The sequence below is a fragment of the Motacilla alba genome, chromosome 8 (assembly GCF_015832195.1).
Source record: "Motacilla alba alba isolate MOTALB_02 chromosome 8, Motacilla_alba_V1.0_pri, whole genome shotgun sequence".
In the NCBI taxonomy this organism is placed as follows: domain Eukaryota; kingdom Metazoa; phylum Chordata; class Aves; order Passeriformes; family Motacillidae; genus Motacilla; species Motacilla alba.
In genome coordinates this window covers 9,527,928-9,542,611 of record NC_052023.1, presented here as the reverse complement: position 1 = coordinate 9,542,611, position 14,684 = coordinate 9,527,928, and the positions used below count along the sequence as shown (strand labels likewise).

The window sequence follows — 14,684 nt, the reverse complement described above, 5'->3', positions numbered from 1 at the left end:
ACTAGTTCCCACCCTGTTGAAGACCCAACCCTTCATGTCAACTGCTGGGAGCCAGGCTTCACACCTATATATTTATTATATATATACACATCCCGTGGGGACAAGGGAATGCTTCCCACTGCATGGTTTTCTTGAACAATTGTCCATGCTGCTTGGTCAGGCTGCAACATCACTCTTCCCACGGACTCATATCTGTGTCAATAGCCACGCAGTTATAGGCAGCATAGCGCAACTTCTCTTCACACACCTTGGCTCTAGGGATGGCAGGAAGGAAAAAAAGATAAAGGTAAGGAGGAGCTGCCATTGCTGCATTTCCCAGTTGAGAGGACAAGATGTTTTCTGAAATGGAGGATATGCTTCACCAGGGGCTCACAGAGAGAAACCCAGCAGCTATTTGGGACAGGCAGGGGATGTAAGTGTGGCAAAGTGATGGGGCCCAATGGGTCAGCACCAAGGTTAAGAAGAGAGCCCACACACAGTTCTCCAGACACAGGGAAGCACCAAAACTTACGTGGCATAGTTGGGCAAAAAGAGAGTGCTGGAGCAGGTGGATGACTCTGGCAAAGCATCTGTTGTTTCTGAGCTGGGGAGAAGGTGACAAACTGGTTAAAACCAGCAGGCCAGCAAGGCAGGGAGCCTAGACAACCCACCCCTTTGGTGTGGGATCTGTCAGCCTTGCAGCCTACAGAAGAATGGACTTACCCCGTCTTGTCTGGATAGATGTAGATCCGGGCGGGAAGGCGACTTCTGCCAGTGACAAATCTGAGGAAGCGGCTGCGATCCTCTGTGAAGGAAAAGCAAAGACATCAGCAAACCCTAGAGGGATGTGAGATGCAGTACAGCTCCTTCTAGGTACCCCCAGCACTAGCGAGCAGTCCCTTCAGCCTAGCTGCTTGCTTTCCTTGAGTGGTTTCCCTCCCAGCTCTCAGCCAGCAGGCAGGAGCTGTCAGGGCACAAGATATGCACGGACAGAACAAATTGCTCACCATTGGTGAAGTTATTGAGTGCTTCCCAGAAGTACTGAACACGGGTATCCTGTGGCTCAAAGTCCTCAAACCGAGCTGTCACAAAGGATACAGAAAAGAGTTTAATAAAGATCTGAGCTCCTCCCTCTTTGGCAGTGGGCACCTGCAGGGTGTGACCACATAGACCCAAGGTGCAAGAAACATACATAGTCAGGCCCCTCCCAGGAAGCACAGCCAGATCCACATCTCCACTCCACAGGGGCTCAGATACTGGCAGCCAAGGTATGCCCCAGCCTCTACCATGAGGCCCAGGACAGAGTCAAAGGACACTCCTGTCCTCATCAGCACCCAGCTAAAGGCAAGAAATACACAGGACCATATTGTCACAGTAAGAAAGGCTACTACTGGCCTCCCACACTTCTCCTTGTGCCAGCACAGACAGAAGACAGTCGTGCTTTCAGGAAAAGAGTTTCCAGCAAAGTCCTTCACTTACTGAGCCTCTTCAGGGCATCCACTGTGACTTCAGGGTCTCCACAGACCTTTTTTTCCAGCTCCTGCCATGTAAGGAGGTCAAGAACAGCTTGGGGCACCACCTTCAGCAGCCCAGCCTGCATGGCCATGATCTGAAAAGGAGACAAGGCAGGTAGGCAGCATGTCTTGCCCATTTTCCTGACTCAAGGTTAAACCTAGGGACTCTACTGGATTCAAGCCATGTGACTGCTCAGCACATGCTCCAAGGAACCTGAAGGAACAGGACAGGATCCCAGAGAGATGCATCCTCGTTCATTGAGAAAGCCTGTGTCAGAGCTGTGAATAAAACCCCCTATCAACTGTGCTACTAGAAGTCACTTTGCTTCTCAACACCTCCATAGGCTCCAGGACCCCACTGAAAGGGCTGGATAGCATTGCCCTAATGAGCACAGGGACACTAACCATGGTGCATTTTACCAGAAACAGGCTGGGGGCAGGTCTCTGGGAGCCAATGACCAGCCACAGGGTGGGACAGTGTCACCTGCTCCTTGCTCTCCTCCAGCCGAGCCTTTTGCACCAGGCGGATGAACTCCTTGCGCTCCTCGTAGCGCACAGCGGTGTTGCTGCCGTTGGGGATCAGCTCCACCATGCGCTGGTCACTCAGCACTGTTGTGTAGGTCAGCTCATTCCCAAATTTGAACTCAAAGGTGTCTTTATCCATTACTTCCATCACCTCCAGGAGCTTCACCTGTCCAGGCACCAAGTAAGTGCATGTTAGAGAGATGGCCAGAGAGCAGTGATGTGCCCAAGTCCTCATCTTCTCCCTTTCCAGACAAGAGACAGTGACACAACATGGGATATGCTGCCCTAAAGCTGTTTAGCAGACTTTGGGCCATTGCATACTTGAGGCAGCAGTCAGCATGGCTGCATCTCTGTAAGAGCATCTGGTGCATCCTCATAGCTGAAAGTTGCCCTTTGTTGTGTTTATTTGACATATCATAGGAGGAAGCAAGTACATGAGGACAGGGACACAAATCAGCACCTTGCTGAGTGCCACAAGAAATAGGATAGGCACAGCCTCCCTGTCCCTCTCACCAACACAGAGTCCACAGCAGGGAAGTCTTTGCTCCAGCTGACCTCCTCCCCTGTTAATTGTTTCCATACAAAGCCAGGAAGAGCCAGGACCTGAAGAAGAAAAGAGATTTTATTGAGTCTGTGTCAAAATGAGACGTCTCCAAAGATGGAGCTAGGACTCAACAATGCAGACACAAAGAAGCTTCCCTACTTCTCCCTCTACATGCAGAGCTCATTGTAGCTGAGTACAGACCAAACACTATCTCCCAAGCTCTCAGCATCATCCCCCAAAACTCAGGCTGTGAGTTCTCCAAACTGCTTGGCCCCAAATACCTCTTTTCCCAGTATGTGACCACAGAGCCTTTCCATGCTCCTGTTAGACAGGCTGTAGGAGAGGGCTATCAACTCCCTTTGCACCAAATCTCAGAGGGAGAGGGTTGAAAATTTACCAGAAACTCCTTGCCCCTCAGAGCTGCTCCCATGATCTGCCCAATCCACTCGTACTTTGCAAAGTCTTTACAAGAGGGGTTGGGGACATACATGTCCCTGGCTTCTCCAGTGCCATTACCCTGTAGGAATGAAAGGCAAAACTCCAAGTCATAATTTCAGCACAGCACGAAACACCACAAACTACTCCTGCCATGCCTCTGGGCACTTCTCACAGCAGGAGTGGGCTAAACCCCCCATCCCCCTTGGCAATATTCCCAGTGACAGACTGGTATCCAGGCACTTGTCAGCATATTCTAAAATGAAATGCCACAAAGCAAACCCCTCACAAAGAAAAGCTTAAAGTAGGTATGTCCCTGGCATGCAAGGGGACAGGGATAGCGCTGCATTGCCAGGCATGGAAGGGTTTGCCCCAAACATCCCGATGCACAGCACCTGGTTGGATGTGCGCACGAAGAAGGGCAGAGGCACAGGGGTGTCGGCTGAGCTGGGGCACAGCTCCTCTGACATGTCTGCTAGGCTGTCCCGAAAACCACCACCTGCAACCCCAAAAGAAGGGCATTCTTAGTGATGCAAACTCCCCACGTGCTGATCCTCAGAGTTATGGAGCAAAGATGAGGATTTCTGGTCCAGCCTGGCCCTAGGTTGAGCAGAAGGCTCCTGTTAGAGCCTTATGGCACTAGAGAAAGTAAGACAAGAGATATAACATCCCTGCCTGGCCTGTGAAGAACAGCCAGAAGGATCACTGGCACCGGTAAAGCTGCTGTTAGTGACTAATGGAAGTTTGGTCCCCCTCCCAGCAAACAGCACTCTTTATCTGGGACACAGCCACAGGCAGGACAAGGCAACCTGCCTTCCCTCTCTCCTCCACAGGAATTAACACTGGAACCAAACAAAAAGCACCTACAGCAACAGTCATCTCATCAGCCCCCGACTGCTCCAGAGGAGCTCTGGCCTCCTGCAGTCCCTACCTTGGTCGATGATGCCCTCTGCGATAAATTTGCACTCCCACCACTGGTCATAACGCAGCGGCCACCTGTGGAGAACCAGGCATCACCTGAGGTGCTGCTCAAAGCCAAGGAGGTGCTGGCACAGGCACAGCAGAAACATCAAGGGACTAGGGTGGAACAGTCTGAGTTTAGGACAGGACAAGATCTCAATCTCCAGAGACAGCTGCATCCTCAGTAGGGCGGTGACACCTTGGGGAACGGGCCCTGATCTCATGGCTGAGCTGGCTCCTGTCCTAGCAAACCCTCTCCAGAGTACAGCACATGGGCTTCCCAAAAACCCTGCTGTAACAGGACACAGCTCCCAGCACTGCATGATGCCTTCCCTTCCCGAGACACTGCTTACCTATAATCTAGAGGCTTTTCAAACTTGTCTGAGGGTTTCAGGCCTTCATATACCTGCAACAAGCAGAGACAATCGAAGTTGGTATCCCCTCTCCAGGGGAACTGGTGCCACATGAAGGCAGGTACATCAAACACATCAAGTCTCAGAGCAGTTTGGGGTGTTTGTGCATGCACAGAGCCCCAGATCTATTGGAGATTGGGAGAGAATGCACAGAGGAAGATCAGCATTGCTGTAAAATCACAACACAGAACTCTGTGCAGCTACTTGACTGCTGTCACACAAGAATTCTCTGCTGCCTTTCTAGTGCAACAAGATTGTTACACTGTCCACTAACAACATGCCACAGAGAGCATCCAGGATAGAGTACAGATTTCAACTCAGAGATGCCAAATCCCTGCCAGATGTTATTCCTTATGGGACCATCAGCACCTGTAATTACGGAGCCTGTGAGTCACGTGAAGAAGCCCTTGAAGGCTTGGTCTGTGTCCAGGTCCAAGCTCTCCCCTCCACCCATCCTAATGCAGATCATTTTGATTTGGGGATGCCCCAGTCTCCCCAGAGCAGCAGGGAGCCTTGCAGGAGGGGCAGTACCTGGGTGAAGACAGCGTTCTTGCAGCTGGGGTCCAGGGCAGGGTTGTCCCGGTGCTCCATGGCCAGGCGTCGGTTAATGTAGAGCCTTGGCATGAAGTTGGGCTTGCTGGTCTCCGAGTCCTTCAGACACTGGGTAATGAGAGCTGTGCGCTTCTTGGACAGCAGCAAGAACTGCTTGATGTGCTGCCAACAGGGACCAACAAAACGTGTCACCTACTTTCTGCTGAAGCCATCACACCTCCAGGTTTCTCCCTTTCCCAGGGCCTTCCCACAAAGACACATTCTCATTTGACAGTATTTGCTTCCCCTCTGCCTCTGAAAGATTCTGCATTCTGGCTTAAGGGAGATAACAAGCTCAGCCCTCAATCCACCAGCTGTCATCTGATGCTCACACTCCAGTGTTGCTTAGAGTCTCTTTTACCCTCACCCTCACCAGTAAGAACACTGGTCTTACTATCCCTTTTAGTTGTAAACAAAGCCAGCTCCTCTAAACAAACAAAAAACCCCAAATGCTTAGGGTCTGTGTTGACCTGGCACAGGAATTACAGTGCTTTCTGACACTAGGCCTGGAAACAGACAGAACAGGGCTATCCTGGTAATGTCCAGCATCTGTATTCTTGGAAAGGATATAGGGAAAAGAGACAACTGGAGGGATGAACTCAGCACTATGTAAAGGATGAAAAGCAAAAGCTTATTAAAGCCAGGAAGAACGTTACTGGTAAAAGCCTTGCTGTTTGGACAAGCCAGCTCAAAGCTGCTGGCAGGAACCGCAGGAACAGAGCGTCCTGGGCTGAGATCTTGGAGGGGATGTGGATCCAGCTTGCATACCCAGTGCTGCTATGATCCAAGTCCCTTTGAGGGTGAAATGTTCTGGTTTGAGTCCACTTGTTAGCCCAAGCTACATGCTTCTACATCAGCAGTTTAGCAGGAAAATAAACAGTATCACCTTTCACAGTGTTAGTGACTTGAGCTCAGGAAGGTATTTCCCCTCAGCTGCTTTAAAGGCAACAAGCCCTGGCTGCCTCCCTTGACACAGCACGAGCATCATCACCACCAGACTGAGGTCCCAACAAGACACAGAGCCAACGCTCACCTTGAGCTTGCTGAATGTGCCAACAGTGTGGTCCCAGGCTGGCACCAAGTGATGCAGGACACTGTCAAGGAGCTTGATGAACCTAAATCCCAAAGAAGAAAGTATTGCAACATGGAGTGATTGGGATCTGCACAAGTCCATTCCGTACCCTGAACACAAGCAGAAAAGTAACTGATCCAAACCAAACCCAGCATAGTTTTTTACCTCATGGAACCTTTGGTACTAAATTCCCACTCCCTGGGCACGGCAGTGATTTTGCATCCCTTACAAAGGACTCTGCATATACCTGCCCCGACACTGCACAGATATGTTGTGCTTGTGACACACAAGACATTGTAAACTTGAGCTACAGAACTCCTCTAAAAGCACAAGGGAGCACCCCAGAGAGCGCACTTTGTTCCCAAATGACTACTATTTTCTCCAGTGTGCAGGACATCTGTTTTAAGAGAAGTGTCATAGTTTCACAGCTTCCAGCCACGTATATGGTGGAGATGGCATCAATCCCTGCAGGCAATGGCACCCATCTGCTCCCCCCCCAACACAGTACCTTTGAATGAGCACGGCCCGTCGGTACAGCAGGTCAGGGTCAGTCCCTTCTAGGCGAGGGTAACGCACCAAATTAGGCAACTGGAACATGTCAGCACTGAGCCCCAAGTCCCTCTGTCGGGAGGATTTGATTTTGATGCCTCGGATACGAACGTCAATCCCATCATCTGCCAAGGAAGACCATGGATGATATGCCAAGATCACAAGAAAGCAAGCCTTAAATAAAGTGAAGGAGATCAAGAAGCAAAAACAGTAGGAATGTACCAGCTCCTCCAGCTCTGGGGCTGGGCACTGACAGCTTCAAATACTGCTGTCAAGAAGAAGCAGGGCATTTACAGGAGAAAAAGAATTAAATTATTGAAGGCAGAGAAAGATAGGATGAAAGCTGAGAACTTGCAAAACTTCAGATCTCCCAGGAGTTTCCCATGGTTCTTTTGAATCTCATCTAAAAGAGCCCACAGGGAGAAGAAGTACAAGCCACAGAACAAACTCTTAATGTACAGTATTTTACAGGTGCATTATGGATGTGGCCCCAGCAGCCAGCCCTACCTCTGCACTCCACAATCCGGATCTCAATGACAGGCAGGTGTGTTGTCATGTCCTCAAGGATGCACACGTCCCCAATATAGCTCCTGCAAAAACAGAACGGATGAGGACTAAAGGGCTATTCCCTCGCCCATCCTGCCAAAATCCACTCGGACACTTGTAAGGGAAGACCATTTGCATCTTTTGAAATGGGAGCCCATGGCAAGAACTCAGGTCTTGCTTACAATTACAGCTGAATGGCTGAACCTGCTGGTGACTCAGGCCCAGGTCCCACGATTCTGATGTGTCCCACAAGCGGATGAGGAGAGCCCTGATGGCTGTACCGTGCTATTGTAGGCAGAGTGAACCCACATCCCAGAGAGCCTGGCTTGTACTGCATGACTGCTTAAGGCCAGTGTTCAGCAGGTTGGGCCCCTGCAAGAGCCATGACACCCTGTGCACCTCCACCACTCACTCATCAATGCCGACATCGTTCAGTTTCTTCAGATTGTCCCCCTCACCCCCATACACAGCGACCCGCTTGGGCATGAAGTTCTCATCAGTGGTATCCACGGTCAGCAGCAGCTTCCTGCAAAGGGAAGCAGGACATTAAGGAGAAGGCAATTGCATCTGAACACCTATTGCTGCTCCCTCTCATCACTTGGTCATGTTGTTACCAAACTGAGAGTCCCATTTACCTGTAACAATGCTAAAACCAACTTCAAGCCCAGAACCAGAGTAAGGGCTGAGGGGCAGAGAGTGCAGTGCATGACACTCAGGCAGAGAGGGAGTGGCAAAGCTTGCCCCAGTCACTAGCCAGCACGTAGAGCAGAGATGACTGCAGAGCAGACAGGGCTGACTCACTTGACAATGGTGCCTTTCTTCATGTTGAGCCGCACCCAGTGCTGGCCCTGGGACCCATCACTCTCCCAGTACGTGTCGGCATGGCTATCGGTCAGGCATGACACGTTGAAGTCCTCCTGGAAGAGAACAAGTAAATGGAAGGAATATCAGATGAGTGTAGGATTAACTTCTCTTTAGTGGTTACTTTCATCATGAATCTCAGTGTCAGAGGGTATCACATTGGCCTGTTCCCTTTGCTGGGCTGTGGGTAGACACCGGGAGTGCAGAGCACACAGGATACCGGGGTTGACCCTCCAAGGTGCTCTGGGGTCACACACACAGCACAGAGTATCAAACCCTCCATAACATCAGCTTTGCAGCTAATATTAGCACTGGTTTCTCAAACCACTGTCCCTCCAGGGGCTACATTATACAACATGCTGCATGATACTCCCCAGGTTTTTCTCCCACATCCTCAAACAGAGTGCAGTCCAGGCCAGAGCAGCACAGCAAGCACTACCCATGCTCCCCAGCACAGTGGGGCTAATGTAGCCTTGTCCCTTTAACCCACCGTGTAGGATGAGACATCGATGCTGTCCACGTACTGCTTAACGCTGCCCAAGTTCTCATCCTCCTTCCCAATGTGGTCATACAGGAAATGCACCAGGTCCTCATCACATTCGTAAGTCCATGTTGGGGGCACATACCTAGCAGGGAAGAGGGATTACTGGGTCTGGAGAGCCAGAAGCAGCCAAGCGAATGGGTCAAAAAAGGAAGGTCCACATCCTGCTTGCCTTGCTTGGTTTCCTGCTTTTTGCAGGCATATCTAGGACAAGACTGTGCTGTGCAGAGATGCCTGTCTTCCCCCCACTCCCCCAGGTCAGCAGGAGACGGCTGTGTGGGCAGTCAGAAGAGATAGGAGCTTGTCCCCCACCATAGCAGAAGCCAGGAAACAGTTCATACCGAAGCTTCTCTACTGCAGCCTCATCCTGCTCCATGGGCCTGGGCTTTGCTCCAAGGCGCAGGGAGTATGTCAGATCCACCACCTGCTCCCATCTGAAACAACACAGAGAAGTGGAGTGAGAACACCCCAGAGGAACAAGAAGTTGGTGATCAAGGAGTAGTTGAAAGGGGAAGATTCGGGTTTAAAGCCCCACCGTTCTCCATCCTCCATCCTCTGCAGCATCATCTGTTGCCCCTTCCTTTCAAACCATGTCTACTCCTTCCACACCCCGCTGGGCATAAGACAAGCACAGTACCCGAGCCAAGCCCAATTCACTCCACATCCGGCATCCCTCTTGCCTCACTTCCATGAAACCTGTCCAAGCAGGCCGGGGGTTCCCTAGCCCAAGGCAGGAGGTGCCGAGGGGAAGCATCCCGAGCCCGCACGGAGGTGAGCACCTCCGCGCTCCCGGGGACGCAGCGGGACACCGCGGCGGCCCCGCACCTGATGACGGGTTTGTAATCCACCCCGAACAGCTGCTGCTGCCGCTGGATCCTCTCCGTGGACTCCACGGGCACCAGCCGGTCCCCGCCGTCGGCATGCTTGCACACCAGCACCCATCCCTCCTCGAGATCGCAGCCGCTCCGGTACTCCTCCAGCTGCTCCTGTGGGGACAGCCGGCGATCAGGCGAGGCCAGGCCGGGTCCTTCGCGGGCCCCCGCACCCGCGTTACCTTGCTGAGCTTGACCCAGAGCCCGGCGCCGTTGCAGTACTCCTCGCCGGTGGCGCGCAGGCAGCCGCCCTTCCGCACCTCGATCGTGGCCCGCGCCGCCCGCTTGCCGCCCCGCGCCGGCCCCGGGCTGTCCCACACGCTGAGCAGGCTGCGGGCGGCGGCGGCCGCGGCGGCCGAGGGGTCCTTGCAGATCTTGTACTGCACCTCCCGCGGCACGTAGCACAGCGCGGCGGGCAGCGCCCGGGCGCGGCGGAAGCACTCGCTGCACTGCAGCAAGAACCGCAGCCGGCCCAGCACCTGGTGCGGCGCCTCCCCGCCCGCCCTCATCGCGCTCCGGGCACCGGCTCTGCGCCCCTCCGGTTTACGGCGAACCCCGCCCGCCGACAGGCAAGATGGCGGCGCCCGGCGGGGCGGACGTGGAGCAAGATGGCGGCGCCCGTGTCACGTACAGAGGAGCAAGGAGCGCGGCAAGATGGCAGCGTACGGAGGGGCGGGAAGCCGGGCGAGGGGCGGGGCAAAATGGCGGCGGGAGAAGAGGCGGGACTAGGTCGAGATGGCGGCACCGACGGGGCGGGACGGGGACGGGGGCGGGATGAGGGCGGGTCTCGCCGCGTCGGGAGGCAACGGAGAGGCCGGGGAGCGGCTCAGGAGGATGGAGGGTGGCGAGCGGCTCCTGTGAGTAACCGGGACCGGGCAGGCCTGCGTCTCCCTTCCTAGTGTGGTAACGGGGCCATGTTCCGGCGCTTGCACGGGGGATACCGGTGTGCCTCTGGGAAGGGCGATCTGGCGCTGTGGGGGCACCGGGGGTAGTGCTTTCGCGCTGAGATCCGGTACTGGGGACACTGGTGTGGCTCTCTGGACACTGCCGGGGCACTGGAGTGGCTCTGGGATTATGGTGCTGGCACAGGAGTCCGCTACTGGGTCACTGGAGGGGCTCCGGGCGGGGAGGGAGGGATCAGCATGGCCGCCGGTGTGCTAGTTAAGTCACTGGTCCCAAATAAAGGTTTTGGGGACTTTGTTCCCATCGGCCCCGCGGTTGCCGGGGTCTCCCTCCCCGGCGCAGGCCGGTCTCCCGCCGCCGCGCAGCGGGGCGGCTGGGGACGGGGCGGCTGGGGACGGGGAGGCTGGGGACGGGGGGGTTGGGGACGGGGGGGCTGGGGACGGGGCGGCTGGGGACGCGTGGCCTGGCACAGACCGGGGGGAATGCAGGACTGCCCGCCCCGCGCCCCGCTCGTCCCAAATCTCTCCGGGCGGCAGCAACTGGTGGCCCCGATAACTTAATCTCGCGGGCCCTGGGCAGCGCATCGCCTCTCTCCCGGGGGGCCCGCCGTCCTCAGCAGGAATAAGTCCTGGGCTGCGGTGGGGAGAAGTTATCGCATTTGTCACAGCTGGGCGCCAGCCTCTTCTGCGGTCAGGGAGTGGGGACGAGCCGCTTCCTCTGGCACCCTCTGCCCCAGTCGTGGGGGACTGGCAGGCTCCCAGAGCCCTCGTGGGTGACACCATGTACCTGCTCTTTACTCGCAGCCCCAAAGGCTTCCCCAAGCTGAAGAACGACACGTTCCTGCGGGCGGCACGCGGGGAGGAGACGGAGCACACCCCGGTGTGGTGCATGCGGCAGGCGGGGCGGTACCTGCCAGGTGAGCGGTGGAGGTGTGCTGGGGGGGTAGCGACAGAGCCTCAGCGAGTACCCGATAACATTTGTGGTGGTCCCTTGTAGAGTTTCGGGAGACACGGGCGTCACAGGATTTCTTTGCCACTTGCCGGAGCCCCAAATTGTGCTGTGAGCTGACACTGCAGGTGAGCATCACTCAGGGGTCCCCTCTCTCTGCACAGATGGGGATGGGGAGAAACCTTGGTTCTGGCCATCCTGGATGGCCTCAGTAAATTGTGCAGCCCTTGGGGACTCCATTGCCTCCTGTGCTTGACCAGGTCCTCCATGCGAAGGGAGTCGCAACCCCTCACTAATGTTGCCTCTTCCTCTGTGCAGCCACTAAGACGATTCCCCCTGGATGCTGCCATCATCTTCTCTGACATCTTGGTGGTGCCCCAGGTAAGAGCCATGGCCAATGCCACAGGGAACAGCAGCGGGTAACAGGGCAGAATTCAGGGCTGCTCCATTCCTGCTTCTCCATTCTCCCCTGTCCCCAGGCACTGGGCATGGAGATCGTCATGGTCCCTGGCAAAGGACCCACCTTTACAGAGCCCCTGAAGGAGGTGGAGGATCTGCTGAAACTGCGACAGAAGGTGGATGTCACCGCAGAGTTAGGTTACGTCTTCCAGGCCATCACACTGACACGACACAGCCTGGAGGGCAAGGTGCCCCTCATCGGCTTCGCGGGGGCCCCGGTAAGGAGCGTGGCTCCTCTGTGTGGGTTTCTCTGATGGGCTGCTCTGCTCTCTTGGGGTCAGACCAGCTATGGCACCCCCAGCTGTGGTGCTGCATGGGTGCGTAATTGGGGGCATTCAGTGCAGGAGCAGCTGTGCCCCAGGCTCTGGGGTGCTCACAGGTCCTACCTTCAGCACTGCAACTGGAACTTCGTGTCTTCTTTCATCTCTGTCACTCTCCTCACTTACTCCTCCCCACAGTGGACGCTCATGTCCTACATGATTGAAGGTGGTGGCTCCAGTACAATGGCGAAGGCTAAGAGCTGGCTCTACCGTCACCCTGAGGCAAGCCACCGTCTGCTACGCCTGCTGACTGATGTCATCATTGACTACCTGGTGGGGCAGGTGGCTGCTGGAGCGCAGGTGTGTCCTGGGGCAGTGGGGACAGGGCCAAGAAGGAAGGCAGGGGAGAGGGAGCAGAGAGGATCCAGCATCTGGAAGGAGGAGGAGGGACTGAGTTGCTCTCCCAATCCCATGGGAAAGTGGTTGAGTCACCATTCCTGGAAGTATTTGATAGACAAGTAGATGTGGCACCTGGGGACATGCTTCACTGCTGGATTTGGCAGTGCTTGGTTGTTAGACTCAATAATCTTGAAGGGTCTTTTCCAGCCTAAAGGATTCTGTGTCCCTGGCAGGCGCTCCAGCTGTTTGAGTCCCATGCAGGGCACCTGGGCCCAGAGCTGTTTCAGGACTTTGCCCTGCCTTACATCCGGGACATTGCCCAGGCTGTCAAGAGCAAGCTGAAGGAGGAGGCACTGCCCCTGGTGCCCATGGTGAGTCAGGGCTGCCTGGATTGACCCTGACATCTGGGCGCTGCTGGAGAGGGGTGCATCCCCTGCTACCTGCTTCCCTCAGTCCAGCCTGTGGAGAGGGGTCTGAGCCACAGCAGTCGCTGCCCATCTCCTCCCTCCCCAGATCATCTTTGCCAAGGATGCACACTACGCCCTGCGCGACCTGGCCCGTGCCGGTTACGAGGTTGTTGGTCTCGACTGGACCATCCGGCCCCAAGAAGCTCGGTAAGAGTCTGACTCAGGGCTCAGGTGTCTGGGCAGGATCCCAGACCAGGTACTCTGACCTCCTCCTCTGCCCTGTGACATCCCAGGCCTGGACATGGCTGCTCCAAAGGTGGGGATAGTTGGGCCACCAAGCTGCAGCTTCTAAAGGCTGCGCTGAGGGGTCCTGGGTGTCCTGTGGTGGGGGCTGCAGGCACCTGGCTGCCCTCAGTCTCTGTACCACATACAGCAACTCACCTGTCTCCTCTCTGCTGCAGTGCACAGGTAGGAAAAGATGTCACACTGCAAGGGAACCTGGATCCGTGTGCTCTCTATGCACCCAAGGTGAGCCATAGCTAGTGCCAGCAACTAGGGCTAGTTCTAGCCTGTGTTAAAGGCCTTCTGCCTCAGCTTTGCCACCTGCAGCACTGGCTCATGCCCCAGCATCCCCTCAGGCTAGCTGAGGGGGACTGGTGGGGGTGAAATACCCTGAGCTGGATTGGTCTGACACATAGTTTCCTACCCTACCTACAGGAGAAGATTGGCGAGCTGGTGAAGAAGATGCTGGAGAGTTTTGGGACCCAACGCTATATTGCCAACCTGGGCCACGGCCTCTACCCCGACATGAACCCTGAACATGTGGGTGCCTTTGTGGAAGCCGTGCATGCTCATTCCCGTCATATCAACAAGCACAGCTGAGCCTGGGGCCTTGGGGACAGGACTCCGGTTTGGGCACAGTCACCCATGTTGTCACAGGGTTCACTCCAGGCCGGGCTGCAGCATTAAACCAGGACCTTCTCTGCAGCAGCCGTGTGGCTCTGGCTGGGGGATGGGGAACTGGACGGCCCTGAAGGAGATGGGAAGGCATGGCAGGCTGGAGGAGCATGTGTGGTGAGGGGGAGCCCCTGAGCCCCATCCTGCAGGTCAAAATGGGGAAACAGGGATGGCAGCAAATTGTGGAGGATGCCTCTTCCTGCCAGGCTGCAGTGTCCCTGCTTGCAACAGGAGATGTGAGCCCAGGGCACAACAGTTACCTCCTGAGGATGGATGCACTCAGCCCTGCTAGGGAAGGTGGGCTGCCTGAGGCTGGCAGGGTCCCAGCCTGGGAGCTTGGGGCTCACAGCCCATCACTGGCACAGGTTGAAATGGGCAATGTGTCCTCAACCCATGGTAGTCTCAATGGGCTGGGACAGCCAGCAGGACTCACCTGGGAGAGACAGCTGGCAAAATGGCAGGAGGACCTCTGACACAGCACCACCAGCACCCTGCCACACCGGCTGGGATGGCAACAGAGGCACCATGACCCTCCTCCTCCTCCATCTCCCAAAGCCTCTTTAGGACCATGCCCCTGGTCCTAGAGTGTTCCCCCATGCACACCTCCCCGTCTCCTCTGATCCTCAGGGCCAAGCTTGCCTGGGGTTGAGCAAACCCTGCAAAAAGCAGCCCAGGAACCCTGAGTTACAACTCCTTGCCACCCCGTTCCACACTGCAGCACACTCACTGTGGTCCAGATTGGCAGCAGGATGGACTGAGACACAGAGAAACGCTGGTCTAGCTGGCAGGGATAGGGCAGTGTCTCCAGCATGGGCAAGGACCTGCTAACATTGTACATAGCAGGGAGCTGCACCCAGAAGCAAGCAGGGTGCCTTGTCCCTGCTCTGTCCCCCTCTTCGGGGCACAGCAGCTGGCTACCACAGGGGGCTGCAACACTGCTCTGCACAAG

General features: G+C 55.5%; 2 protein-coding genes across 2 annotated transcripts; one reads left to right on the top strand and one right to left on the bottom strand.

Annotated features, from left to right (window-relative positions):
• Positions 1–52: 52 nt before the first annotated feature.
• On the bottom strand, positions 53–9,939 carry HECTD3 (HECT domain E3 ubiquitin protein ligase 3). The gene is made up of 21 exons (XM_038143744.1): positions 9,585–9,939; positions 9,356–9,516; positions 8,872–8,964; positions 8,480–8,615; positions 7,930–8,045; positions 7,541–7,654; positions 7,090–7,172; positions 6,542–6,707; positions 5,995–6,076; positions 4,902–5,084; positions 4,311–4,363; positions 3,929–3,993; positions 3,393–3,496; positions 2,960–3,079; positions 2,532–2,621; positions 1,978–2,184; positions 1,459–1,588; positions 987–1,061; positions 703–784; positions 512–583; positions 53–254 (listed from the first exon to the last, which is right to left on the bottom strand). The coding sequence occupies exons 1-21, from the start codon at positions 9,909–9,911 to the stop codon at positions 170–172; spliced, it is 2,544 nt and encodes an 847-aa protein (XP_037999672.1). The 5' UTR covers positions 9,912–9,939; the 3' UTR covers positions 53–169.
• Positions 9,940–9,982: 43 nt separating this feature from the next.
• UROD (uroporphyrinogen decarboxylase) lies at positions 9,983–13,765 on the top strand. Its single transcript, XM_038143746.1, is given in 11 exon segments — positions 9,983–10,193; positions 10,195–10,259; positions 11,109–11,221; positions 11,302–11,381; positions 11,572–11,634; positions 11,733–11,930; positions 12,171–12,332; positions 12,605–12,742; positions 12,885–12,985; positions 13,240–13,306; positions 13,496–13,765. Coding segments are annotated over 11 exon segments (1,335 nt in total). The 5' UTR covers positions 9,983–10,010; the 3' UTR covers positions 13,661–13,765.
• The last annotated feature ends 919 nt before the right edge of the window (positions 13,766–14,684 follow it).